The 27,660-nt window shown below is 45.6% G+C and overlaps 3 protein-coding genes across 5 annotated transcripts in view; all 3 read right to left on the reverse strand.

The window, feature by feature from the left end:
* The window catches only part of pde4a (phosphodiesterase 4A, cAMP-specific), a 32,540-nt gene extending 25,341 nt beyond the window's left edge, over positions 1-7,199 (reverse strand). The window contains exon 1 of the mRNA XM_037256748.1: positions 6,217-7,199. Coding sequence (XP_037112643.1) covers positions 6,217-6,518 — 302 coding nt within the window. The 5' untranslated portion in view covers positions 6,519-7,199. The remainder of the gene's footprint in view (positions 1-6,216) is intronic.
* Positions 7,200-11,831: 4,632 nt separating this feature from the next.
* On the reverse strand, positions 11,832-18,968 carry raver1 (ribonucleoprotein, PTB-binding 1). 2 transcript variants are annotated; one of them, XM_037256761.1, is made up of 14 exons: positions 18,573-18,968; positions 17,584-17,650; positions 17,010-17,479; positions 16,277-16,468; positions 16,072-16,192; positions 15,906-16,006; positions 14,918-14,996; positions 14,655-14,833; positions 14,399-14,477; positions 14,199-14,335; positions 14,001-14,072; positions 13,788-13,910; positions 13,526-13,591; positions 11,832-12,967 (listed from the first exon to the last, which is right to left on the reverse strand). In XM_037256761.1, exons 1-14 carry the CDS (start codon positions 18,951-18,953, stop codon positions 12,821-12,823), a joined length of 2,214 nt encoding a protein of 737 aa, XP_037112656.1. In that variant the 5' UTR covers positions 18,954-18,968; the 3' UTR covers positions 11,832-12,820. The 2 variants fall into 2 exon arrangements, with proteins under 2 accessions (XP_037112656.1, XP_037112655.1); XM_037256760.1 differs by having other exon boundaries at positions 14,918-14,999.
* A 1,498-nt stretch (positions 18,969-20,466) lies between these two features.
* tyk2 (tyrosine kinase 2) lies at positions 20,467-27,660 on the reverse strand. 2 transcript variants are annotated; one of them, XM_037256714.1, is made up of 24 exons: positions 27,495-27,660; positions 26,538-26,736; positions 26,343-26,466; positions 26,138-26,279; positions 25,904-26,067; positions 25,072-25,429; positions 24,830-24,997; positions 24,405-24,562; positions 24,223-24,340; positions 23,971-24,154; positions 23,788-23,903; positions 23,541-23,705; positions 23,374-23,461; positions 23,040-23,167; positions 22,660-22,795; positions 22,430-22,581; positions 22,208-22,358; positions 22,047-22,138; positions 21,786-21,975; positions 21,533-21,651; positions 21,283-21,455; positions 21,070-21,187; positions 20,881-20,997; positions 20,467-20,814 (listed from the first exon to the last, which is right to left on the reverse strand). In XM_037256714.1, the coding sequence occupies exons 2-24, from the start codon at positions 26,722-26,724 to the stop codon at positions 20,662-20,664; spliced, it is 3,501 nt and encodes a 1,166-aa protein (XP_037112609.1). In that variant the 5' UTR covers positions 26,725-26,736; positions 27,495-27,660; the 3' UTR covers positions 20,467-20,661. The 2 variants fall into 2 exon arrangements, with proteins under 2 accessions (XP_037112609.1, XP_037112608.1); XM_037256713.1 differs by having other exon boundaries at positions 23,971-24,157.

A 27,660-nucleotide genomic window follows, 5' to 3' on the forward strand; every position in this document is an offset into this window, starting at 1 on the left:
AAATTAAAATTTATGATAGAGTTCTTGTGGTCCACTGTGGTCGTTTTTTCCCCCCGAAAACATCAAAAAATGACTCATCCAATTATACAATTCGACTAACAATTTGGAACTCAATAACCCGAGCTTCTCTCCTAATGGTCACAGTAATGAAATCCATCCTATCCATTGTCCCATCAGTATGTTTTGTGTGGCTGGCTCTCTCAAATGGGCCAATTTCAGCTCGAAATCCAGCTAGCCACATAAAAAGTCTGGCAAGTGTTCCGTAATGCGTTCTCCAATTTGTTATCCTCAAGAGCTTCTTGAAATTGCAAAAAAAGAAAAAGTGCCTAATATGTCTTCTCTAATACAAGCGAGCTGGAGATGATAGATCTATGATGTGATTAATGCCCTGTTGTGGCAACCGAGAACAAAACCGGAGCGGGAAGGCAAGCAGATGAGACGTACAATGCGCACAGTAGCAAAGCAGAGATGATGCAATCGATGCAAGTCATTTACGCCGGGCTCCGAATGATCACAAAGACCCGAGCAATCACAGCCAGTTCCTTTTTTTTTTTTTTCTCAAGCACAAAAGGAGTCGGGCGAGGCGTGTTATTGGCGAGTTCTGTTGCACAATGGCGAGTTATGTTGCATTACGATGGAAGTGGAGCACCGGATTTGAACACGGGAAAGCGTGTAATACAGTTTGGTGGCGTTATTACGCCAAAGCAAACACGACAGGAAGGATTGTGCGGCGGGAGGAACAGGTGGCTTTTGCTTGTGAATGCTTTTGCTTCCTTTCACGCTTCTCCAGCAATATAAAAGAAAAAAAACATGACTTCCCGGGGATCCTGAACTGACTTTACAACATCAAATCAATGCGAGTGGAACCATTTCACACCTAAAGCTTTGGAGATATTATGATCAAATTAAAGGGGACACATAAACTAAAGTTGACTTTCATTGTTTGTGTATAAACAGCTGGCTCTCTGGAGTACTTGCTTGCCGATCAAGTGTGAAATTAAACAACCGGATAAATCCTTTGTGGGTCACCTAATTCTTAATTTGCTTCAGTCGATATGGTTAAATTAGTGGCTGAAATTGCAGTCTGGACATGGTGGGGTGAATATATTCTGCTCTGGAGAGTCTTTCGGGTAACTCTGTCGGATAACGCCGCGAAAAGAGACTGCAGTTGAGTCTAGTCTATTTTTGGAGTATTAGCGAGAGGGGTTGGAAAAGTTCCTAAGTTAGCCAAACGGAGAACAGTTTAGAGTTGTCGCAGATGCTAATGGCTAACATTTACGTTCAGTTTTGGAATATTAGCTAGAGGGGTCGGAAAAGTTGCTAAGTTAGCCAAAACGGAGAACAGTTTAGAGTTATCGCTAATGGCTAACATTTACTTTCAGTTTGACAGACTGCGTGTAGCAGATTTATGAGCAGCTGCAAAGAGCATCACCAGCTGAGCTCAGTGGTCACGGGTGGCATCCCATGCGAGGCGAGCTCAATGAACCGAGAGCAAACACAAAAGACGGACCTTGGACGCCAGCCGTGTGCCTCCCCGGTCAACAAACAATCCGCTCGCGCCTGGCGTCTCTTGCCATGTGCCAGAGCGCCGAATTCCCGGTCCCGCGTAAGCTAATTAGCGCAAAGCGGGAATTCGCGCTGTGCACTCGGCAACGTCAACAGATGGTCGCCCGGTCACAAATGACTTGTATTTGCCGGGGTGGTTTTCCTGAACACTCTCTCAGTGAGATTCGTGCTCCTCAGCGTCGATTAAAGTATAAATCAACAACAAAATGCCACGCTCGAGCTAATTAACTGTAGCTCATTATGAGCTAAATGATGATGGCAGCTGGCCCATGAGGCAGGGAAAGAGCGGCTTCACTGTAGAGACTTGCTGCGTTTTCATTCTTTGTCAAGGATGCAAGTAGCGCTTTGGCGCCCTGATTAAAGAGGCCATTTTACAGAAAATGGACTTTTGGAAAATGGACTCACGTGCTTTGGTCATAGAACGAATTAAACTCTCATCCCAAGGCAGCGGGATCTTTTTTTTGATCGATTAGGTATTTTGACAAAACTACACCATATATCTCCTTTAACCAAGAAGATGTTGCTTTGTAAATCCTGGGTGAATGATTACGATTCTCTTTTACAAGCCGGCAAACTTACGACGCCGCTCGACTGGGACACGTTGATGAATGAGGCAACTAAACGCTTGTCAAGTGCCTTCCAAGCCATCACTGTTGGTTTTTTTTTTGTTTTGGAGCGAAATGAGATCCATTCTACAAGTACAGAAAAATAGGAAGTAACCATGGCAACAGAATGGCGGGGAAAGACTTATGTTTGCCGTCAGTCATTGATGCTTCCCTTTGGAAGTTCCCACGGCAAAGCGGCCATGGGACACGGTGACTGATGCGCTTGTATTAGCATATTCAGGCAAGAGTGTCAAACAAAAGACGCCGCAGGGGAAAGCGGAAGATGTGCCATTTTGACGGCCATTTTGTCAAAGGTCCGAATGGCTGTATATAATTGGTATAGATGCCGAGAATTTAAAAAAGATTATTTATACAACCACATAATTTCCTCCCCAGCAAAAACAAAACACACTTGTTTATCGTGTCACTCTGGTTTGTCACCTCAGCCTTGTCCCAAACTATTCCATCAGTGCCTCTCAAGGTGATTGATTCACTCGAGCTCTAGATGAGGTCTCGACCGACTCGGACCGAGTGAATGAACGGACTTCATTGTGCGCGACAATGAGGTCGTCCGTCGGGTCGATCAGCAGCCGACTAATTTAGGAGCAATTAACTTCCTCTCGACACGCACTCACTCGATCAAGTTTGCTCTTGAGGTAATGCCAGAACAATCCTTAGACACATTTGCGGGGGTGACAGACACTCATATCAATGGTGAAATCACACTGTGAGCCACATTTTCCTTTCCTATTGTTCAAAACGCGTATTCAGGCATCTCCGGGTTTTTTTTTGTGAATTGAGTAAAAGGAGTTTGTTCACTTCTGGTTCCAAGCGCTTGTACGGTGGCAGTGAGTCAACAGACTTGACAAGTTTGCCAGATATAATTAGTGAACCATTCTTCAGAACGTAGGTTTCAAGCTGTGTAATGTCACGCCCAGTTGAATTTCCCAGTCAAGCCAAATTTTTTTTTTTTTAAAAATGACGCTTTGTGAATTTAAAAGAACCTTAGCCTTTTGGTACGTTAGCTTAATGCTAACGCTAAATAGCATTGATGAATCTGAGCTCCTTACAATGCCATTTTAGCTTAAAAAGGACAAAAAGTGTATAATCCTTTTTCTCCTTGCTCTGTAGGCGACCAATACAATCTTATTATAAGACCAAAACTGTCCTTTTTTCCCCCTTTTTTTTTTTTTAAAATAAATCTCCCGCCTGTCTACCGCCATATCTCCGACATGACACCACATTCCCCGAAGGCAGAGCGCCATTGAAGCACAAGTGCCAGCAGACTTGCACGGAGCCCGCTTCTCCAACGCACTTCGCCTTGAGCTATGAAGGGCAGAACGCTCCCGATAAAAAGATGAGGCATGTGGCTTCCAGCGCTCTGCGGACATGAGCGGAGAGGACGCTTATTGTAATATGTGGAAAAAGAATGAATAGCGGCGCTTAAACGCGACGGAAATTCCTCTGGGCTCCCTCTGATATGGGCATTAAAAAAAAAGAGATAAAACAAAAGCGCATGGCGGTCCATACGGAATGAGGGTCAGACACTAACCTGTGTGCGGCTCACTCGTAAACACACACACACACACACACACCGACTGTCAGCACAACAACACTCATCTGCCAGCTTCCATTCCTACAGCACAAACACCCACGCAAACACACGCCAAGCGAGTCACTTTAGAGTGCTTGTACGAATCAAATTATCTCCATCGCTCACACCGTGAGCCGCCTACAGAAGGAGAAAAGCAGGGGGGGCTCGGTCCCGGCGGGTGGGAGATTGGACCACCCCGGAGCTTGTCCCCAGGACCACCCTGATGTAAATCGGCCTCTTCCATCAATCCGCCTCCTGCTGCGAGGTACATCCCGGCGTTGCGGGGAAAAAGCAAAAATACAAATAAGAACGACGGAGAAGATGGACACTAATGGCCCTTTGGGGACCCTGTCGGGAATTTGTTATTGCTGGCTCTGAGGAGGGAGCAAGCTGGAAGGATGGAGACGAAGGCCGTGGCTATTTTTACAGCAAGTATCTATTTTCTCTCGGCTATTTTTATGACTATTTTCCAGAAAAGCTAACCTTCTACAGTACCCTTTGAGATTAGCTCTTAGAATTTATTTTTTTTACGCAACGAGGTCTACATAACTGCTTTCAATTGCCATAGTGGGGGGGGGGGGGGGGGGGGTGTCAGGGTCAATCCTAGCCATGCTTGAACCTACTAGACACCTCAGTTGCAGTACATTTGGTTTTGTGTAAGAGCATGATCCACTTTCTATACATTGGCCCACTTAAACCATTCGATCCACAATCCAAATTCACAATTTGTTCCTGTATATCAGTTAAACAAGATATATAACTATGCACACATGCATATATTCTTTATCATCTGCACAGGAGAAATAATATTACTCCTGAGGAGCTGTGATGTCTCATCTCTGTCCGGTACATCTGGTACAAAAATTGCTTATTTATATTGAGGACCAAATTTTCTTTTTTGAAATCAAAACAGATTCATGACTAAGTCAAAGGAACAAAAGCAGACGTTTGAAGGTTAGCGTCACATTAATGGGAGGCCGAAAGGTGCGATGATGTAAGCTTTTACAGTCTACCAAGCACAAGTTTTCATCCACCGGGCCAAAATGAAGCAGCTGCAGCTATCACAAGGATAAATGGAGCTGCCGTCGTGTGAGCGCCAAGTAATCGTATCAAAAACCGCATTGTTCCATGACTCACACTTGATGAAATGCAGCTAATCTAATCGACTTGATTAACACGCATTGCGTAATACCATCTATGTGTTTTGTGAGCTGACTTTTTTTTTTTTGGGGGGTGGTGGGGTCGTGTGGCTTGCTGCGGCGTTTTTTGCCCATCGCCTCCAAAGCGAGATTAACCGCCGTGTGACACATTGATGAAACAAAGGTGAATGCGCCGTCGCCGAACTTAGTCACATGCATTTACCGCAACAGAGGGAACGTTCCGGTCGGCTCGGAACGCAGCTGAAAAACGTTCACGCGCCGCCGCCCTTCAGAACTCTGGGAAATATTAGTCCCACGATTCGGCAAAGTGCAAGGAAACGCCACTCAAAGCAGTTGACGGCGACTACAAACTGACTTATGATACAGTGGTTATAAAAAGTCTACACACCCCACTTCTAGGTTCTGTGATTTTTAAAATCAATTCAAAACGTTTGTTCACCATTAATGCGGCCAACAACTTGCAAAACTCAATTAGAAAACAATAAGCAAGCACAGGGATTTGCTTGCATAAGTGTGCACACCCTCTCATCACTGGAATGTGGCCGTTCAAACTGAATCCATCACGTTCAAGATCAAGTTAAACTAGTCAGCACACACCTGCCACAACTTAAATTGCTTCCAATGATTGATATTCCAGAGATTTCTGCAAAGCAGTTTAAGAGGCAAAAAACCCACAACCATTAGCCAAAACAGAAGCGTAATTAACATCCATTAAATAGTGTAATTGTCTTCCTTAATAGTTGAAACAGTAAACATGCTGCTAACTGTGACCCGTAAACCCATCCTTAAAGATGTAGCACTTCAACATACTTCCTTGAAACCTGCTGTACTACTTTCCTAACGAGACAAGGCTTTGGCGACATCATGTGGCATATAAGGGCATTTCGCAAAGACCACAAAAACTCATGACGGGTGATTTTCGACAAAAAAAAAAAGAAGCTCAGGATGGATTTGTGACCACTGAAATATTGCTGTACTGATTTTTGCTTTCTTTCGAGTGGGCGGATCTCACCTGACAACTCAAAGTCACTATTACGCATCAGCATTCCAAAAAAAAAAAAAAAAAAAGAAAAAATAATAAACCCACACGTCCCGCTGCCTCCGCGCACAAAATCACCTCACGTCGGATAACAGCGTTATTTGCACACACACACAAAAAAACAGTTCACCCACCCCCTCCTCTCTCTCCGCTTCTCCTTCCACCCCCTTCCTCTCGTTTTACGCATACGCTTGGCAGGCAATCATTGGGATGTCTGGCGAGGCACACCCCACACACTGCCTTCTCCCTTACCGTCGAGTGGCCACGCAATTCCCAATGGACGCGTGCGTGGTTCCGTGGAAGGATGAGGGCCAGGACATGCGCGACTTCTTAAGACCGGGCCGGTCGCTGGTGTCCACGGCGTCCGAGCGCTCCATGTGCCGCTGGTGTCGGTGGCGGTCCGTGTCGGAGTAGCCGCGGTGCTTGATCTTAATGGGGGTGCGCGGCTGCCTCCAGAGGTGCTGGGGAGGCTTCAGGGTCGCCTGTCCTTCGCGGGGCACCGGCAACGAGAGGGACAGGCTCTTCTTGGAGCACGGCGTGGGCGCTTCCATCATGGTGCAATAAATGAATAAAATATGAATTAAATCGCAAGAAAACGATTGATTTAGGAACTAAAAGAAGCTAATATGGCTCTTTTGTATCTCTCATGTCCGCAGCACTTCAGCGCAAAGTCCACACATGACTACAGAACATTAGAAATCACAGTGCTCATGTGGCGTCCGGAGTCCGAATCATCCAAAAATCACCATCGATCTGATTAATCTCATGATGGTCAATTTTAATCTCTCATCTCTCGGTTGGTCCAGCATTCGAGTGAGGAGAAGCGGCTTCTCCTGAACTTTGACGCCTCCTCTTGCTTCATGGCGCACCGGCGGGAGTGTGTTTGTTTGAGGAGAACGTATTGCTTTTCTTCCCGAGCCACTTATTGCAGAAGCTCGCCAGAGGGGTTTGCAGCGTTATTGCTCTTCCAAAGAAATTCCAACAAATCCCCAGCGAGCTACGACGCGCAGCCGCTGGATGCGCCCCAACGGTGCGGGGAAGCCTCCCGAGATTCCTCCATGGAGAGACGTGGAGATGAATGCGCTTTCATCCACACTTTGGTTCGTCTTGACCAGCCGGGCTCCCCCTTTTTCTTCACATCCAACCCGATTGGGGGGTTAAAAAGGAGGTTCTTCTTCAGTGTGGTTCCATCACTCCCACGTCCTCATCCTCACTGCTGGAGTTCTCCGACTGTATTGGCTTCCTCTTGCCTTTCTCCCTCCCTCTCTCTCTCTCTTTTTCTCTCTCTCTCTCTCTCTCGCTCTGTCTGTCTGCTGGCTTTCGTGGTGGTTGCTCGCTTGACTGTTCTCCTCCATGATTTGTCAGCTCAACCTTTTATGTGCTCATCCATTGTGGTTGTATCCCCCCTCCCTCTCTCCCTCGCGACACCATGACATCCAAAGTATACGTCGGAGAAAATCACTTCTGTCATTTTTTTTCTACTTTTCGGTTCTCTTGAGGGGTAAAATGAAACTCAGTCATTACGACGAAGGACAACCATTTAAGTATTTGTCTCGGATTTTCAGGCATGCGGCAAAATGGACCAGACGTGGTTTTTTTTTTTTAGCCTAAATTGGCTTTTGCTTTTGTGCGCACCCCCCACTGAGGAATGATAAAAAGTAACTTAAACATAATAAGTAACTTATGACTTGCCATAGACTGTAATATTGTAAAGCAATCTTACTTTTGAATGCAAGTAAACAGTAATCTTGAAGGGCTCAGTCTGACCCTTGATTGATTATTTGATAGACTGATTGATCGATGAGGGTGACGCTTGCTCTTACGTCAGAACTATTGAACAGTTTGACACCCTGGCTGACAGGATAGATGAACACTTATGTGTGCTATTTTAGATTTAAGCACCTTAGGTTAAGATTTCTTTTTAATTTGTTCTTCAACATGCTTGAACTGAATGGAAATACATTTAGAAAAGGTAATAAATTAAGTTTTCTATGGGAAAAGTCTTTTTGGCCAAATTACTTTTGCTTCAATTCAACAGACATCGCACTGCTCCTACTGTTATGCATGCCTTGGCCACTTGGGGGCAGTATAATGCAGACAGACACACGTGAAGAAGAACTAACAGAATAATGGAGCTTTTTTACAATGTATAAAGTACCATTTCTGTCTTATTTCTCCATTCTTCTTCCATGACAGGTGAAAATAAATGTTTTTGTTTTTTTACCCGAAACGCTACACAGAGCAACAAAAGAGCCTTGTAGCGTGTAATGACCATTACATCCCGGGTGCCTCCATATTTTAATTAATGTCCTCAGCTAACAAACGACACTCTGAAGGATCGTTCCCCTCTCGTTCTTCTCATTTGCCCCATCCGCCATGTGAAATTAAATCATTATTCCTATTTATTCGCTGCTCAAGCCAGCAGAAGCGTCAATACAACGCTATTTGGATGTCAGTAGAAAGAAAAACGGCGTCATTAGGGGAGGGGAGGAAAATCATTTGCGTTATGTACAGAAATATGTACGCAGACACTCAATTACACTTGCTAGAATACTTTTGTTTTTTAAACAAATAGTTGGGGGCGGAGCATCATCATGATTGATCCATCGGCTGCCTCACATTTATTGTGCATTTTAATGATTTATTTCGATTTGTATTTCAGCATTTAGTCATTAAGTGTCATGTACATGTTTGTATTTAATGTATGACATTTTTTTAATTTAATTGCACGTTATTTTCAACTTAAGTATTCATTTTTTTCAAGTCAATGTTGTACGCACATTAATTTATTCTACATTTTTCATTCTAGTAATTTATTTCATTGAATTGTTACATAGTTGTGAATGTATTTTTCAATTGTATAATTCAAAAATATTTTTTAAATATAATTTTATTAAATTATTCATTTCATTGTTTTACACAATTATAACAATGAAGTTCAAGTGGAACCGTCTTCCCCACGCACAACATTTCCGCCAGCATTGAAAGATTAGAGTCACTGAAGGCTCCCGTAAGCCTTCAGTTTACTTTACGGCCTTCAAAATGTCTCGGGTACGCATTATGTGCTCACGTGGGCCAGCAATAATTGAAATGTCAAGCGGCCCCCGTATTTGTGGAGCCGTACTGTCCGCAACGTTATGAACAATATCTGCGAAGATTCAACTCCATCGTGTGAGTCACGGCTTGGCCAAGGAAGGGGGTGGGGGGGGGGTCTTGGGGAGGTCTAAGAGGACCTGCAAGTTCAGCTGCCCTCCAGTCAACCTTCTACTGCACGACTATGAATAATGCATTTGTATGTCAGATTTATTTTAGCCTGAGCGGGCGTGACGTTAAATACATCTTCAAGTGGACAATTTGTGCATTTTGGCCTTGGAGAAGCTCGAGTGGCTTCAGCGAAATGCAGTGATTAGGAATGTTGGGAATGCTGGGAATGGATGCCATCTGGGCCAGAGGAGAGCAAATTCAACGTTCATGCTGCTCTGCGTGACTGCGCAGAGAAAAGGTGGAGGAGCACGGAGGAGGGAATGTTTTTTTTTTTTCTGAGTTGACAGCTTGCGCTTAGGGATAGCGTGGCCACTTCAGAGCGCCTCATTGTCAACCATGAGTGCATGCACGTCATGGAGAGAAGGTGAAAAATGGGGGGGGGGGGGGGGGGGGTCAGAGTCTAACGTGGCAGCCGGCATGTGGAAAAGGTTATAAAGGAGTGACAGAAATTTCCTGTGGAGAGATTGCATATTGGACCGGAGGGTTTCCACGGCTGACATCGAGACGAGGCTCGCTCGAGGGACGAGGAAGTCCCGTCGGACCGTCGACGACACCGCCATACTCGATTTCAGAGCTTCCCGGTCTCCGAGAAAGTCACGCTAATGGCGTCGCCGGGATGAAAAAAGCAGCAACCCGAGAAGGGAGGCCAGAGTCTGAGTGACCGCACGGTCGTTTCGTCTGCAGCCTCTGCAAACTATTAGCGGACACACGACACCAGGAAACCCGATTCTACACGCACAAATGCACATTGGGAAAATCTATGACAGCATTAGGGCCGAAAGTATTTGGACCAGAACTGTGGTAGAAAGGACATAAAACAGGAGGATTCACATGAATAAGACAAAACCCAATTAGGATTTTTACAGTTTGGTTTTTGCATTTCTAGGCTTTATTTGGGCAAAGTGACTGATGCGTCCCACACACGAGTTTCACCACGTGAATATGGAGAAAGAAGAAAAATCGAGAGGGGAAAAACAACTCTTCCGCCCAAAAATAGCAAGCACACACACACATATAGTGAATGTTTTGATATGAACTCGTAATTGGATGCTGATCAGGTGCCAGACAAGTGGCAGCCAAGGATACGAGAGGGAGGAAAAGAACGCAAGTGGAGACTATTAATATTGAGCAGGCTGTTTATGAGGGAAGAGTGGAAATGACGAGGAGAATCTTTGGATTAGCTTTGTGTTTCTACTCTCGGGAAACGCAGGATAGACGGCGGCTTCGGCGGAAAGACATTTGGAATTCAGGAAACGAGTGCGTGGTATTACTTTACTTCAATAAGTGCTATAAATGCTAGAAGGTCATCCGATTCAATGAGGTTTAAAAAAATAAAAACAACTTTGGGAAAGTCACAATTTTTTGCTCCTAGTTTATCTATTGTTTGCAAATTGATGCATCATCATTCAAGCAGATTATCTGTGGCCTCCTGGCATATAATAAGATGTAAGATCATTAAAACTTGGTCCAAATGGAGTCCAACAACGCGAAAGAGCGCGCCTTAGCTACCTTCCACGCTGTGCAGCCTAATGGAGTGTTTGTCACCGAGAGGGGAAGCGAGCTGCTTCGCTCTGACTAATGTTGCTATAAACAGCTGCCGCGCGCTCCACTTGCTTACATTTTTAGTTTTTTTTTTCTTCTTTCTTTCTCATGTTTCCAGCACATAGCATCGCAATAAATCGTTCTCGTTTGGAATGCGGTAAGAGATAAAGGAGGCCATGAAATTTGGGCCGTTTTTGCAACTTGTGCTTGTTTTTAAGGTGGCTACTCAAAATGAGGTTCCTGGACTCGCAAGGGTCCGCCGCTGCGAGTCAGCAAAATTATTTGGAACAGATTGTGCTGCATAATTTTATGATCGGGACCAGCTCAGCAATAAAAAAAAATTAAAAAAAATGTTAAAGCAAAATATATCCAAACATTGCAGCAACATTAGACTCCCCTGACATTACCATTATTTTTTTTCTGCTCTCTTCACTCTGCTCACTACCAGCATTGAGGGCAATTATTCTTCCCTCATCCACAACAAGCTGCTAAATATTCATGCCGACCCCCCGACGCTGTTACACGCCTGTAATGGGCCCATTAGAGGCGCCCGCGGGCTTCCCGCCTGATAACAGGGTGGGTAAGCGTGCCACATGAACGGGAGGAGGGGCGAGGGCACCTTATGCAGAGCTTGCGGGTCAGGCGGCAGATGTTTGGCCGCTATTAAAACTTGACTTGTTTACAGTGCAGATGCTTCACTTGCATTTACCTAAGTCACAGTTTCACATCCTCTCTTTTTCCACTGGCTCACTTGTTACACACTGTGTGTGTGTGTGTGTGTCACTTGTCTAAAATACACTGAGGTCCCCCTACAGGTGGAAGGTGAAGGTTACAGCATAACACTAACCTGTTTTTAAATCCACTGATTTCAAAAGAATTCTACTTTTTGAACTTGCAGCTTGAGCACCAACACGGAGGTGACCTGCAGTTGCCATAGCAACAACAGACATCTATAACTTACGTTTTTTGTACAGCACATTTTTCAAGGTAACTAATGAAATTGTGGCTACATATTTTTATATATTTTAAACGGCCCTTCGAAAAATTAAGTGACAGCAAGGTGAGTTTAAATAACATTTACTTTCTCTCTCTCACACAAACACAAATTAGAAAGGTGACCACGGAAGAATTACGAGGAGCAAGTAAATGGAGATGATTGACCATTAAAAGTTTTTGGACCGCGTCTTTCGGTCTGTGAACAATAACAACGATAAGCTGTAAATTCACTCATAAGCAACCTGACCACATTCTGGTCGTGGAAGGCAAACATTTTGGGAAGAGAGAGAAAGGGATCAAACTATTTACACAGCAAATAAAAATACAGCGGCGGTAACGGCGTCAAGGCTTAGGATAATCAGTCTTCTTCTTGCAAGGAGGGAATGGGTTCTCCATAATCAAACTTCACTTGGATTAAAAAAAAAAAAAGTGACTGGACTGCCAGAGGAACCATTTAACCACATAAAACGTGAAAAAACAGGCATTGTGGCCAGTGTGCTTCAAATGCACTTAACTAGTGAAAAGGGGGAACAAGAAAACTCCGCTGGTGCTGATCATAGGACAAGAAAACGCCAAGAAACAAGCTTGGGATGACTTTTTTTTTTTTTATCAGTTCCATAAAGATGGCCGTGTTGGTGAAGGAGTGGGGGAGCGGGGGGGGGGGGGGGGGGGGGGGGTAGCAAGGACAAGTGGTGGTCTACGTTGACGATGAAGGCTTCCCTTTGTTTGAAAAGTAATGTGGAAGACATCCGATATGGACTTCATCATAATAGACAATTAAAATACTGATCCAAGTATGTGCTTACACGCCACACAAAAAAAAAAACTTGATTAGCTTAACTTGCCCCTGCAGGTAAACATAATAAACTGCCTCCAACAATAAATTTAAAGAGCTATTTTAAAAAACAAATAATTAAAAAAAAAAAAATTGTCAACACACTAAAATTATATATATATACACAAACACCAAAAAGAAAGGGGGACAACAGCCAGGAATTCCAACAGGAAGCAATTTGAAGGATTTCCAGTCCCTGTCACGGCCTTTTTCCCTTTTTTAGAAGATGCGCTTGCGCTTCAGGTAGGAGTCTGCGTAATGGCCGCCCAGCCCCTGGGAGTGTTGGCCCACGTAGCCGCCTTCGGGGCTCGGCTCCGGAGACGGGATGAGGCGGGAGAAGAGGCGCTTGTGGCTCCCGATGGGGGTCTAAAGTGGAGGTTGGGAAGGTAGGCGTTGATGGCATGAAATTGGAAGAAAAAAAAAAAGGGGGGGGGGGGGGGGCAGGCGCTCCAGCTGTATCACATCCTTCTCTGGGTTTAGTTTAAGCGGCAAATATGGAGAAATGCCCCCGGTCCGGCCATTTTGTTGGTGCTTAAGATTCTTTGGAAAAGTTGGCGGGGTGCGTGGAACTTTTGGCGCGACCGCAATTAAACAATTTAATTCTCGCCGTCAAGTCCGATAACGATTCTGATCATTTGAATCAGGGCGACATTTAAAACGCGCAGGACAGAGGTGGCGGTCCGGCTTTGGACGCATATTTTTGTAGTTCATTTCTGATTTTTTTGGTAAACATTTCCTATTCCACTATTATCTCCCCAGTGCAGCCATTTCACATTTAAAAGGCTGTCTTGCTTGTGATCCCCAGTGGTTGGGTGTCCTAATTTCCAAGTATTCAATCATGCTTTTAATCTTAATATTGTTATTTTTAGGTGTAGCAAAGGCTCTTAGCTCTTCTATTTTTCTTCTAATGTAAAAAGGAATTACCTTCATTGTGTTGACAAGTCCTGGAGGGTAGTCAGAGGAGTGGCTCACAGGAGGCATGCCCACCGCCTGAGTATAAATAAATTACTTTTAGGACACAAACATCTGCAAAGGTGATTGAACGGGACCTTTTTTCGCTTTCAGCTACCCCCCCCATACACACACACATGTATATACACAGACTGACAAGCAAAAATCAATAGTGCAGCATTGAAGAGAAGGCTTTTATTAAAAAAATAAAAAGTGACATCAGCGTCGGACTCACCCTGTTGAGCTGGCCGGGAGGCAGGCAGCCATTAGCGGAGGCGTCCGAGCTGAAATACGAGGACGGGGGCGGACTGGGCGGGAAACTGAAGTGGCGCTGGCCCAAGTCTGACGGACGCGAGAGCTGCATTAACCAAACACAGGGGAGTTGTCACACGGCTGCCAAGGTGCCATCCACTTCAACTCATTCAGATGATTAAAATGTGGAGCTTACCTGCTGTCCGAAGCTTGTCAAGTCACCCATGTGGTGATTCTCCTGCTCCTCGTACAAGTGCTGCAACTCATCCTAAGCGCAAACATCAGGGGAAAAAACTCAACTCGGGATCACAATGGCTGCAATATACCTCCAAAATGGCAACTGTAGACGTTTACAGAAAGGAAGGTGGCCACAAGTAGACATGACATCGCTTACCTGGTGGACAGGACGATACTCATCATTGTACGAGTCTTGGTAGCGCAGGCTGTAGCTGGGGTGCATGCTGAGGTGCTGGTTGGAGACGTTGCTTAGCGTGGGTCTCTTCCTGTACGGGTGAGGTCTGCAGTTGGCTCCTGGAGGACACGACAGGCATGAAACGCTTGCCTCTCACAGGAGCACAGTCGTGTGACGCTCACCTGAGGGAAACCCATTGGCAGAGAGAAAGGAACTCTGGGGCGGAGTCACATCTTTGGTGGGGTCTCCTAGTATGGGGACCTGGGGGAGAAGAAAGCCCAATAATGTTAACAGGACTAATGTTCCCGACTAAAATGTCTACATTGGCTATTTTCTATTTTTCATTGAGGCCGTTTCAAAAGCATAACGGGATTACAGAAGATTAACCAGCCAAACGAGGCATGCAGTTTGGCGGCTTGCGGCGCTGTGGGGTCTCACCGCCTGCGCCGTCAGGCCGTCTGGTCCCATCATGCCGCCCAGCAGCGGCACAGACAGACCCTGCAGAGTCGGGGAGGGTGTCTGCGGGAAGATGGGGGACTCTTGATCCCTTGCCATGGCTCTGCTCATGGGCGCCGGCTTCAGCTGGGGAAGGGGGTCCAGACCTGAGACTACACCACCTGTATGTGATAGAATTAAAAAAAAAAAAAAAAGTAAGATGTTTTAATTTTGGAAATGGGGGTGACATTGGAGCGGTGTCAGACCTTGAGGCAGATCTCCGAGCAGATGGATTCCCTGCTGGACGGGCAGCGGGGCGAGAGGATTCTCCGCCAGGAGTCCTGCCTGCTGGGCAAAGGAGAAAAAGAGCAGAGGCTGAGCGGCAAGGGAAGGTCACAAGCGTTCCAGTTGTGGTAAGGCACTCAACTCGCATGCTGTGCAAAAACACCACACCATTGCATACTCACCACGTTTTGTTGGCTTGGCGCACCCTATACTAAATACGCGAGCGTGACTAAAAACATCAAGTAAAAAAAATCTAGCTATTTTTTGTAGCCCTTTTTGCTCGGCGGAAAGTGACTGCTCTTGTTGAACTCTCGAGCGGTACGTCTTGAGGAGCTGCGACGCGAGGACGAGGAGCCTTGTCAAAATGGAGCCGAGTGCGTCCCGGAGAAGATGCCGAGTGCCATGACAGGCTGTGCCATATAAGAGTCAAGTGATGTGAGAGAGATGACGAAATGAGACTGGAGAACTGAACCGTATTTTCTGTTTGCGTGTTGCTCCCCGAGGGATGAGCTTTGGGCTGTTACACAACGGTAGTTGCTTGTTTTTTTTGTTTTTTTTACTTTGGTAGCAAACATCATGGGCCACTTCTCTCTCAAATGAGCATTAGCATCTTTCAAAAGGCAGACTTGTTTTGTTTTCATTAGATGGAGCACGCATACCTAATGAAGCAGCAGGTGAACGAGTGGATGTTGTCGTTTTGTTACGTGACGGTGTTTTAGGGTGTGAACAGGAAGAAAGCACTTCACACGGTCACGCAAAAACAGCATTAGCACTCACACAGGGCACTAGAGGGCCTTCGTGACTGTACAGCACCTGAGCCCAAAGAAGAGGATTTCCCAGAAAGGCTTGCTGATGGCAAAGTGGGAATGAGAGCAAGTTGAGTGCGTTATGAGGATGAATCAAAGCCCCTCCGAGTGGTTAAGGGTAGAGCGAGGGGAGTAAAGAAAAACAAAAAAAAGAGGTTGGCACCTGCTGGGCTTTCGCCTGATTTTGTAGCAGCAACTGGAGCAGCATGGCAGGGAGGGCCGGGTTGGCGAGTAGCGGCATGGCGGGGGCCGCCCCGAGGAGGCCTGCGCGGCAGGACGTCAGGTTTGCCGGTACAAAGGGAGACAAAGTGGGACGAAGGGCTCATCACCTTGTTTGTGGCCCTGCGACAACGGGTTGAGCAACATCTGGAGTGCGGCCGGGTTGTTCAGGCCCGAGAGGATCTGCATGGCGGTGGGATCTGGGAGGAGACCCTTGCCCCTGTTCACAAACTGTATTGATTGATTATTTCCTATGGTCATTCTGAACAAAGCGGAGGTCAACCAGCAGCCCAAAAGCGGGCTCGGTGCACTTACCATGGTCTGGGCAGCGATCAAAGCGGCGAGCATGCTCCGCCCGGGTGGACCGGGGGCACAGAAGGACGCCCGGATGTGCGTGCCGCCCAGCAGACGGCCGTCTAACAGCTTCTGAGCCTCTTCGGCCATGTCAGCCGTGGCAAACTCCAGCACCGCAAAACGCCGAAAACTTCCATCTTGTCCTTGGGCCAACTGCAAAGGACAAAAACAACAGGTCATTTAAAAACAAAATTGACAAGCAAGCACTGCCCCTTGAACTCATTTACCAATTAATTGTATTTATTTTTTTGCCACAATTCGGAGAACAACAACTAAAAGACTAGAAAATGGTTGACCATATGTCTGCTCTAAAGGGACATTGTCATTCCAGAAACATCTGCTGTATGACACCACCTGGGGAAGAGTCAGGTGGTCATCACCATGGAAACCAGCAATGCAATCTAGGCTAAAGGTGAATGGCAGTGCGAGATGACCAATGGATTTTCCTCCCACGATTACAATATCCTCTTCCATCAGGTCAAATGCACCCTTGTTTTCCGTCTGACCACAGAAAAATGGCTATCAAGTGCATGCCAAAGCAGCAGGTGGCGCTACTACCCGGATAGCCAAAGAGTGGACACAAATGAACTACAATGCCATTTTGGTGTAACATTTCTCGAACGTGTCTCTGATCAGAGAACGGGTCACCGTGGAGTGGTGAAGTGTGTTCTAAATGTTGTGTGGAGAGTCTGACCTGACAGAAGACTGGCCGATAAGCATCGACCAGCGGGTTGCAGATGTCTTGGGCGGTCACGACACTCTGAGGCAGGCGGTCCACACAGAGACACTTGGAGTGCAGCAGCGGGTACGTGAGCGAGCCCACTTCGGTCCAGTGCACGTAGAGCATGCGCGAGCCCAGCTGCTTCCCAAGCAGCTCCGACTTGGCCCGGGCCGCCGAGTCCTTCTTCATGTAGTCCACAAAGCCGTAGCCCTTGGAGCGGCCGCTGGACGCCCGGTACACCAGGAAGCAGCGCTCCAGGTTGCCGAAGGGGCGCACCAGCTCCTCGAACTGCTGCTGGGTGAAGGAGCGCGGCAAGTTGGCGATGCACAGCAGGGCGTCGGTGGGCTGCAACTGCACGGAGATTTCCCGATCGCGGAGCGCGTGCTGGTGGAACTCCTTGATGGCGCTCTGCGCCTGTTCACCGTTGAGCAGCGTCACAAAGGCTGCGGGGTGAGAAGAAGAATTAAATGTGAGTCAGGCAACGAGGCTAATAATAGTTTTAACAAAACATGGCTTGTCAATATGGGGGTAGGCGAACATGACTCACCTGTGCCCTTGTATTTGTCAACAAAGCAGTACTTCAGGTCATAGTTGCACAGCAGCTCATGAACCTCCTGGAATAAGAGAAACAATAATTAATGCATTTACTACTAAAAAATAGACAATCACAAATTCTGACGACGCAAAATATTGCATCTGCTGATAATTCTACATTCTAATGGGAGATAAGTTAAGCCTAAGTTGTATTCTTTACTGTTTATGATCAGTGGCTAACCAGCACGATAAGTGCACCTGGGGATGGGAGATGGATGTACCGAGGCTCATGACAGAGTCTTTGTTAGGAGCAGAAAATTGTTCTACGCTGCGTTTGTCCATTCACAAACCATGCTCGGTGCTGTCGAGCACTTTCTGAAGCGTTTTGTCCGCACGCCTTCCACCTTTTGTTAGAACACAGCTCGCATCTCGAAACCCCACCAACGACTAAAACCCCCTCTCTTTTCCTGAACAATGGTATTTCCCGCAGGCCCCAACGCTCCCCACGAGTCAGGCACGTTCCAAACATAATTGGGAGGGGGGTGGGGGGGGCATCATGCGTTTACAAGACAAGTTTATGTGATTACATTTTAACTTTGGCTTAAACGTAGAATTGATAAGTACAAGCTTAATGTGTGACTGAGCCGCAATTGTGACTGGGACAGTCGTCCAATTAATTTAAATCCCCGGGGTGGACGTTCGCAAGGCCTGACAGGCGGCTCAGGCCGCACTTGACAGATAACTGACCGGCTGGAGTTTAATTATGTTAAACACGACCATTTTGATTTGAAAGCACAATTTACAAATACAGTAATTCGTTTGTACTGTAAAGTGCGTCTATTTTTGAGTAGACAGTTAATATATGGGCAATGGGGTTGCTAATTGACGATAACAACTATTGTGGAGTTTAATGGCCAAAAGGCTAACAAAACTAGCATAGCAGGGCTAGGTTAACACTTGTCACGACTTCTGTCACTCAATCACTAAACGTTTTAGTCATACCTGATTGCTGACGTCAGACGGCAGATTTTTGATGATAATCTTCCTGCGGTTGTAAAACTCTCGCCGAGTTCTCTCCAAGCGGCTCTGAATCTCTTGTGGGCTCAGTGGGGTCCAGTCTTCGTCGGCCCTCCGCTGACCCTCGCTGTGTCCCGTTGTCGGGACGTCTTCGCCGGCTTCGAGCTCCGGATGCCGCCGCTCTCCGGGCCTCCACTTTTCACGGTCGGCGAGTGCAGCGAGGTCGTACTTTTCGTCAAGCGGACGGGAGACGGAGCCGAGCGCTGTGTCTGTGTTCTCTTCTTTGGCGTTTGCGCTCACAGACACGACGGCCGCCATCACTCGACTCGGTGGAACTTTTGGTTGCTCTGGAAAAGCCAGTCGCATTTGAGCAGTTTAAACAATACACACATGGGCACAACGCCGTCTCTGATTGGACGAGGCAGGTGACGTCAGTGGGTGGGGTTATGTCGTGTTTGAGCCTTACCCTGAACCGGAAATGACCCAATATGATGGTCAAGGAGGGGACAAATTCGATTTTGTTTTTAAATACAACTTGAAATTCTGCCTAATATTTTTATGCATTAGTCATTTACACATAGTTTTCTGTTATTTGTCCAATAATGTGCATTAACTAGTGTGTGTGCTGAAACTGTAAAAGAAGGTAAATAATAATAATAAACCCTCATTATTACTCTTACAACTATAGACTTACTTTTGCACCGTCTGTATTAAAGGGCATTTTCATTTAAAAAGTGTCTGCACGAAAAAAGGGTATAAGCAGCCTTACTATGCAAAAAATAAGCAAGTCCCTCTGTGTACTCCACCACACAGAGACTAAGACCAACATGAAAGCTTTCGTATAATTTCCAGGGACCCTTCTGGAAACAATTGCTACGGAATTATCCAGTAAGTGTATGAACTGGTGCCAACCCATCATGAATGTGCATTGCAATACACAGTGGTTAAAAAAGGAAACAACAAAGGGAATGTGGAAAAAATATTTATCAAATTAACAAACTACCGTTTTTTTCCGTGTATAATACGCCCCCATGTATAATACGCACCCTAACAATGGCATGTTGATGCTGGAAAAAAGCCTGTACCCATGTATAATACGCACCCAATTTTTTTTCTTTTTCTTTTTTTTTTAAAGTCCCAATGATCGTCACACACGCAGGGAGGCAATGGGTCCCATTTTTATAGTCTTTGGTATGGTCTTAACTAGGCTGGATGTATTTTTTTTGTTGGCGTTGATTTCTCCGACTGCCCGTAAAGGCACCACCGCGATCAGATGAAAAGAGAGGAAAGTGACGTGCGGACATGTGAAAAAGGCGGCTATGTATGGGAGAGACGTTGAAGAGGAATAAAAACACCCTTGGAAACCAAAACTTGCCCCTCGTCGTGACTCGGAGCCGCAACAAATGTTTCGGATTTGTGTAGGGTACATTGTGACAGCAAACGAGCAGGTGATCGAGCAAGCGTCTGATACGAGAGCATTGCGTTCGTATGGAGCGTGTTTGAAGTGAACAGCAGAGACGAAAGGAACAAGGCAAAGTGTTGTGAAATAAAATATTACCTGTAATACGCATTTTGTTATTTGCTGATTGTATTAAATTATCCCTTCTTTGACGAAATGACCAGAGCACAGTACAAACACACTATTGTTCTTTTGGTATTTATTCAACCCACATTCTTTCACAACATGACAAGAAGAGAACAATACATAAATCAATACTCGTGTACCAGTACCATGATTTTCTTAAAAAAAAAAATAAAAAAAAATTAAATTAAAAAAAAAAAAATTAAAAAAAAATTGTACCCATGTATAATGCGCACCCCAGATTTTAGGACAATAAATTAGTTAAATTTTGCGTATTATACACGGAAAAAAACGGTATTTCATGATTTTTGTTATAAAAATCTAATGCAAAATCTAACAACCCTTGTAAAATGTACAAAAATTCAACAACCAAATGCGCAAGTTGACAGTCTCTCGGTCTGTTGACCTTTTCCTCGTGATGCTCCATGTTCATCACAATAATGCCAGACCACAATTTGTGGAGGAAGGCAGCTGACATTTGTAAATGCATTTCTAAGTGGTAGTCAAACAAACAGATTGAAGTCCAGATCGAAAAATGTCAACACTTGGCTGTGAGCGTATATTTTCCAACTGCTCAAACAAAGCATGGAACGACGGCCTTTCTGCAGGATCTTGATCCCAACACTGCATGGTTATTCTCCTCAGCTGTCCTCAGAAAAGAACACAGCATTAGATACCCAGTAAAGATGATGTCATAATATTTTTTTTTACCTCAGGTGGGCAGTTTTTGGGACAAGGCAAGCGCTGCCGCTTCTCCAACAAGACGATGAGCACATTCACAGTCATCTCTCTGAGGGACGAGGACAACGCCGCCATCTTGGTAAACATCTACAAATCGAGGACATGATGTGTTTGAAACACAGTCACATACAAATGCGCATTTTGCAAGCCACGGCGTACCATGGGGGGGCTTTGGCTCGGATCGCAGCGGGTCAGGATCTCGTAAAGCGTCACACCAAAGGACCAGATGTCGGAGTGAAATGAAAATTTGTTTAGCTTCAGGCACTCGAGGGCATACCTGTGAAACAAAGCATCAAAAACTGTTATAATGGTAGCTAGTGTGTGTGTGTGTGTGTGTGTGTGTGTGTGTGTGTGTGTGTATCACAAACTCACCAGAAAACTGGGCTACCACCATCTTCAGACACACGATAGTAGGTGTTATCCTCGGGGATATATTTAGACAATCCAAAGTCTGCGATCTTCACCAAGCTTTCATTTTTTACTAAGATATTACGTGCGGCGAGGTCCCGATGGATGAATCGCTTTGAGTGCAAGTATTCCATCCCCTAGGAACATTTAGGAGATGAAATATAACATTCCAGAGCAAAAAGCAAAATGGCAAAAGAGATTCTGAACAGCTCACCTCGCAGATCTGCTGAGCAAACAGCAAGCACTGGGATGTACTCTGCTCTTGTTTTTGAAGGTATTTTTCCAGGCTGCCCAGCGGAAGGAACTCCATTATCAGCTGCACCACCTGTCCTCCTGTCAATGGAGCAAGTTAGAAAGTTTATTTTAGATGGTGGGAGGGGGGGGGGGGATCGTTTTCAAGCCAGTTTGTGCTAGACTCGGGAGATTTCCTTTCATGACTGAACGCGATTTGCTATGTGAGGACTTGCCCATTTCAGTGCAGCATCCTTTGTACTTGACAATGTTGGTGTGATGGAGGGACTTGATGGTTTCGATCTCCTTCAGCCAGCACTTGGGCAAGGGGCCGTCTTCTTGTTTTAAAGCCTTGACGGCCACCAGCTCTCCCTTGCCGTCGTTGGCCGGGTCGTACATATACAGCGTCACCATTCCGAAATTACCCTAAAGTCGGACGACGGAGTTCATCAGCTACATGGAAGAAAAAAAAAAAAAAGGCGGGGGAGGAGACTCACCTTTCCCAAGATGTTCCTCTTTTTCAGATGACGCTTGAGATACACGGTGGACTGAACCTGAGGAAGAGTCTCACTGGGACATATTTCCGGATCTGTGCGAGTGGAATCATAAAACGTTCAACGCCGAGACTAATTATCATTTTAGTTCTTTGCGAACGCACTTTTTTTCATGATGTCGATGAGGTCTCGGAGCAAAGAGCAGAAGCGAGGCCGCTCCAAAGGCTCGTAGACGAGACACCTGTTGATGAAGACGGCCATGTCCTGGGAGGACGGCGCTATCAATGTCCCCTTTTGCTGATAGAAGCGCTCTTTCTGCAGAGAGGAGACAGATGGTGATTGGATTCTTCGCGGCCGCTACATCTGGGACAGCGACGGCTTCCGACCTCCAGCAACGTGGCCTCGCTCAGGGGGAGCTGGCCGTCGTTGCAGATTTCCAGCAGCGTGACGCCGAAGCTCCACTGGTCAGCGCCCGGGCCGACGGGCGCCTTGCTGTAAACGCACTCGGGTGCGATCCAGGGAATGCGCTCGACTCGCTCTGCGGCAAGGTAGAGCGCTTGGAAATGTCATTTTTGGACCAAAGCAATAAAATTAGATTTTTCTTTACAATACTGACCTTCTAGGAAAAGTATATTGACGGCAATGCCCGGGTCACTCAGCTTGACTAAAGGAGACGCACCTTGACCCAGACCTCGCCTCGCCACCAGGACATTCCTGGCACAAACGTTTCCATGGGTGACACCTTTAGTCGCCTACAAGAACGCAGAACCCGTTTAAGTAAGCTACCTGCCAGGTATGATAAATGTCACATCTGTCACGAGAACCATTAGTGCCGCTTCAGATGATTTATTACGAGGCTGCATTTACTTAGAAGAAGAAAAACATGAAATGGAAAATCACAGATTGATATTGAGCTTTACGAACATGGCAAAAAAAAAAATTGGATATGTCTCGGGAAAGTAACACACATTGACATGAGAAAGTATAGAAACTTACGAGATAATTTAGGGCACCGGCAAGTTGTTTGGCCACAGTAAATTTCCACCTTGGAGTCAATTTGTCTTTTTCTCGCTGAAGGAAAACGTCGAGAGGTCCAAATTCCACAAACTCCTCCACCATAATGTCTGCAGTGGAAAGCGCAAGAGTTTTTATCAGACCTATATCAAGATCAATATGAGCATTATAGCGGTAGGATTTGTATTTATTTATTTTTATTGTCAAACTGAAGCACTAAGAAAAAGCAGAGAAAGAGTATTTTTGCGCGTGTGCGTGGGCGTGTTGAGGAAGTCGTAAAGAGGGAAGTAGAAGCGTCAGTAGTGTGTGTTCTCACTTTCAGATCCGTTGACAGACAAACCATGGACAAACACCAGGTGATTGTGAGACACCTGGCTCATGAGACTTGCCATCTCAAAAAAAGCCTAAAGCAGAGAAAATGAAGTTTGATTTTTTTCAATCAACAGACAAATTCGGATCGCTCGTAGTACGACGGGCGCTTACGGATGTGATGTCATCTTTGCTTTGCTCGAGAACCTTGAGAACCACTTGGACCTTTTTGTATCGATCGCCGGCCAAGTCGTCGTCGTCCTGCCCGTCAGTCGCCAACCCGACTTGGAGATGCGCCGAGTAGATTTGAGTTCTCGTGCCGAAACCCAAATGCTGCCCCTGTCCGTAAACATACCACCCGGCGCCTCAGCCGCGTAGACCAGAACAAGGGCATCATAACTTCAACGAACAAACTTCTCACCAGAACGAGGTCTTTATACTTGATCTGGAAGCACAGCTCCAACTTGTTCGGGGATAGAGTCCGGGCGCTGGCTCCGCCATCTTTGCCACGTCTCCTTACGAGGAGGTTGGAAAGCTCTGCGGCAGACAAAAAAATAAAAAATTCAAAACTCAAATTTAAAATTGATGTTCACGAAACACAAACCTCCTTGCCGAGGCCGACAGCACTTTTGAATGGTATAGCTTTCGGAGTCGGACTTGAGGATGAAGTCCTTCAGGGTGTTTGTGAGTTCCTTCACAGTGGAGAATCTCTCCTGCCAGCCATCCAGCGAGAAGACGGAATCTTTATGCTGGATGCAAAACAGCTTTTGGCTGCTGGTCGATCCGTTCTGCTGCCCATTGAGAAGTCTTTTTTTAGGACGACACCCTCACCCAGACTGACATGGCGGCGACTCACCTGTGGTTTGTTTGTCACGGCCAGGACGAGCCGGTGATAGTTGAGGACACTCCAGCGTACGAGGCAAGCTTCTTCTTCCGCTTGCTCCTTTTTTAGTTTGTGTAGCACAAAGTCATCACTGGAAAAAGTCGTGACACATTATATTTCGTCGTCCCACAAAGGGCTTGAAAACAACAACTCACTGGATTGGTCCGTGCAGTCCATTAGCTTCACTCAGCAGCACCCTAGGGGGCGCCACCTCGTGACAAAGATAGTGGTGGGCGTCCGCAGTCAGCCGGTAGTATCCATCCAGCAGGGAGATGAAGGAGCGGGCCTCCTGGCCGGAGCTCATCTCAACCTCCTACGTGCGCATTCACAAAGACAACGAGTGACGCTTAGTAAATCAGCTGCCACCTACAGACGCGTTCTAAAGACATAAAAATGCCAGAAGAAAAAAAAAAAATGCAGAATTCCCTGCATGAGGGAAGGGAGTTCCAATAGATGGCGCTCTTTGTTAATGTGTATGAATTTGTTTCATAACTAGTGCCTCTGGTCGACCGCCGCTGAAATAAAAAGCAAAGCGTGGAGAGTCTCCGTATTTTATTTCTGATCCAAGCAGCGCTCTCACCATACATTTGTTGTCCTGAGTGCTAATGCAAACATTAGCTTCACTGAGCCCTATGTGAATGATGTCTGGGAAATCACAGAAGGGGGTCCACTCAACGGGAGCGGCTTCGCTCGTCTGGCTGGGCCGCTTTGTTTTCCTTCCGTAGTCGCCGATCCAGTTGTTGTTGGCCTGCGTGATCAAACAATACAAGGGGAGTGAGGAATCAGGAAGTGGTGAATATTTCCTGCGACAATACGACAAACCTTCTCGCAGTTGGTTGCTTCCCGCCACTGAAGGCCTTTGGTGGCAGATACCATCAGCTTGTGCGTAGCTGAGGCCCCGCCGTCCCCTATGGAAGAAGCATGGCCGCTTGTGGCTTCGTCGTCCCCGCTCAGCCTCAGGTGGCGCGCGGCGAAGGTCTCACTGCCAAAACGTGGCGCCAAGCACTCGAGAGCATGGACGTACTTGCAGAAAATCTCCTTCGCGTCCGGCTGCTTTGCGTCCATGCGGTGCTGGTAGGTGCGCATGGATCGCTCAAATATCCACCACAGCCTCATCTTTGTCACAAATCTGTCTTCTGATATGTGCTTGGCATAAGACTTGGGGATGCATTTTACAAAGCTGGAAGAAAAGCAAAAACAAGTGAGATTAAAAATAGAAATATTAAAAATTAGCTGGACTTATGGTGCACTGGAGTTTCTGCAGCAATGTTGACATTCTTTATCTTCCCTCATAATAGTGAGACCTTTTGTTTTCTCCCATTTGGTACTCCAGTAAATAAATAAATAAATAAATAAATATAATACATTTAAATATTTCTTTTAATAATACTTTTTTTCACAAAAGTAGATGACTTTATTCATGTAATATAAATATATATTTTTTATATTTTTAAAAAAATATGTTTTTGTCATATATATTTTTTGCATTTTGTATATTTTTCTTTTTCTCAAAAGCATGACCTTGTAACATTAGTCTTGACAACATGCCTTTATGTAATTGCATATAAAAATAGATTTATGATCTTATGAGGGCAGCAGGACTTTAGCCAACAGCTGATTAGATTGTGCACGTGTCCTGTGTGTAAAATATTACCTGGTTTTTTTTGCAACCCGCTGCAAGGTGCTGCCAGTCTGCAGCGCCAGGTGCATAAGATGGAGCATGGCCATTCCCAAGCTCTCGCTTTTAAGGCGACTTAGCTCCTCTTCTGTGTTCATGTTCTCCATTGGAATGAGTTCATTAACAAAGTCGTGTTTAGCCTGTCAGTAAGAAGATAGCGCTGTCAGGGGACTGTCTCGTCAACCCGCTGCGAGGAAGTCTGACACATACCTGGGCGAATAAATACTCGCCCGATTTGATTTCCAGCAGCGCTTGTCCGCCGTCGTCTTCGGCATGCGTCTGACTTTTGACAGTGAAGCGAGTTACATCTGGCTCTTTGTCATTCAGTCCATGCCAATTGCGAAAGTAGAACCTGCCCGACAACAAAACAGGGATTAGCAGTGAAGCGCCTTGTTGTGTGCAATATATTACCCACCTCATTCGGTAGTGAAGAATGAGACAGGACCCCTCCTCTGGGTGAAAAATGTCATTTGGACTGTACCAGCAGCGTGACAAGGGGTCATACAGAGCAAACAACACGTGGAATACAGGCGTTATCCCTGTTTAAGACACACTGGGTTACACATAGAACCTGATTTGATACATTATAGTTGAAAGTCATTATTCTCACCGACAGCCTCTGCGGCTAAAATGCACAGCTCCTCTGCGGTGACCTGCTTCGCAGCCGTGTGCGATAAATAACGTTCTCCTTCGGGGCTCCAGAAGAGGTAGATGTGGACGCCGTCATCCTGTGGGGTTATCAGGGATTGCACTGAGGACCTTCGCTTGGAAAGCTTGGACCACCTCCTGCCGGACATGACTGCAGAATCCTGATGCAAACACACACACGTTATTAACATGTAAATCTATGATAAACGATGAATTCTCATTAAATTTGTATTCTGACATAATTCCCACTACCCACTGGCTATAATAATAATAATAATAATAATAATAATCCATTAAATTTGTATCGCGCTTTTCAAAAACCCAAAGACGCTATCAAGTAGTACTGCCAATAATGTTGACTGATAAAGTTTGACATCTATAGCCTATTTGTTAACGGATTAATGGGCTCCTCTAAATTGCTGGATGGTCTTTTTAGGGTAATACAGAGGAAAAAAATGAAATAGCATAATGAACATCATCCAACATCTACCCTGTACGGAAGATGACTAATCCAGTTTGTGCAATATCCATTTTGTGGTTAGTAACACAGTATGGGTGTCCAATTTTGCTACTACAAGATGCAAATAATAAAAAATTAAAAAGGAATTATGTATATTATTTACATTGTGATTAGACTTTGTGAATGACACAAGTACCGTACCGTCAGGATATATGCGAATTCAGCAATCGGGAAAATAATACATACAAGTGATTTACGGTAAGTTAAAAAAAATAAGTTTTGGCAGTTTCCGGAAACTTTGTGGAATAAGAGTGATACATTACGTATATTACATATCAACACGAGGATCTGTGTTGTATGTCGACGACTAATTAATTACAGTGGCAAATCGCGTCATTTTGCTGCAACGTTGTGGTAGTTACTTCGTCATGACGGAGAAGACAGCAGTCCCGAGCTTACCTTTCAACGGCGACCTTTTGCAGGGCTATCAGTTTACAGACCATGTACGATCATAAATTGGTGTTAAGACTTCCATTAAAAGTGGTTATCTTACACCCACCACCCGCTCTCATATCTCTCGCGTATGCTCGAAACGTTTTACTTCCTCAAATTAATACCGGAAGTG

The sequence above is a fragment of the Syngnathus acus genome, chromosome 8 (genome assembly GCF_901709675.1).
Source record: "Syngnathus acus chromosome 8, fSynAcu1.2, whole genome shotgun sequence".
In the NCBI taxonomy this organism is placed as follows: domain Eukaryota; kingdom Metazoa; phylum Chordata; class Actinopteri; order Syngnathiformes; family Syngnathidae; genus Syngnathus; species Syngnathus acus.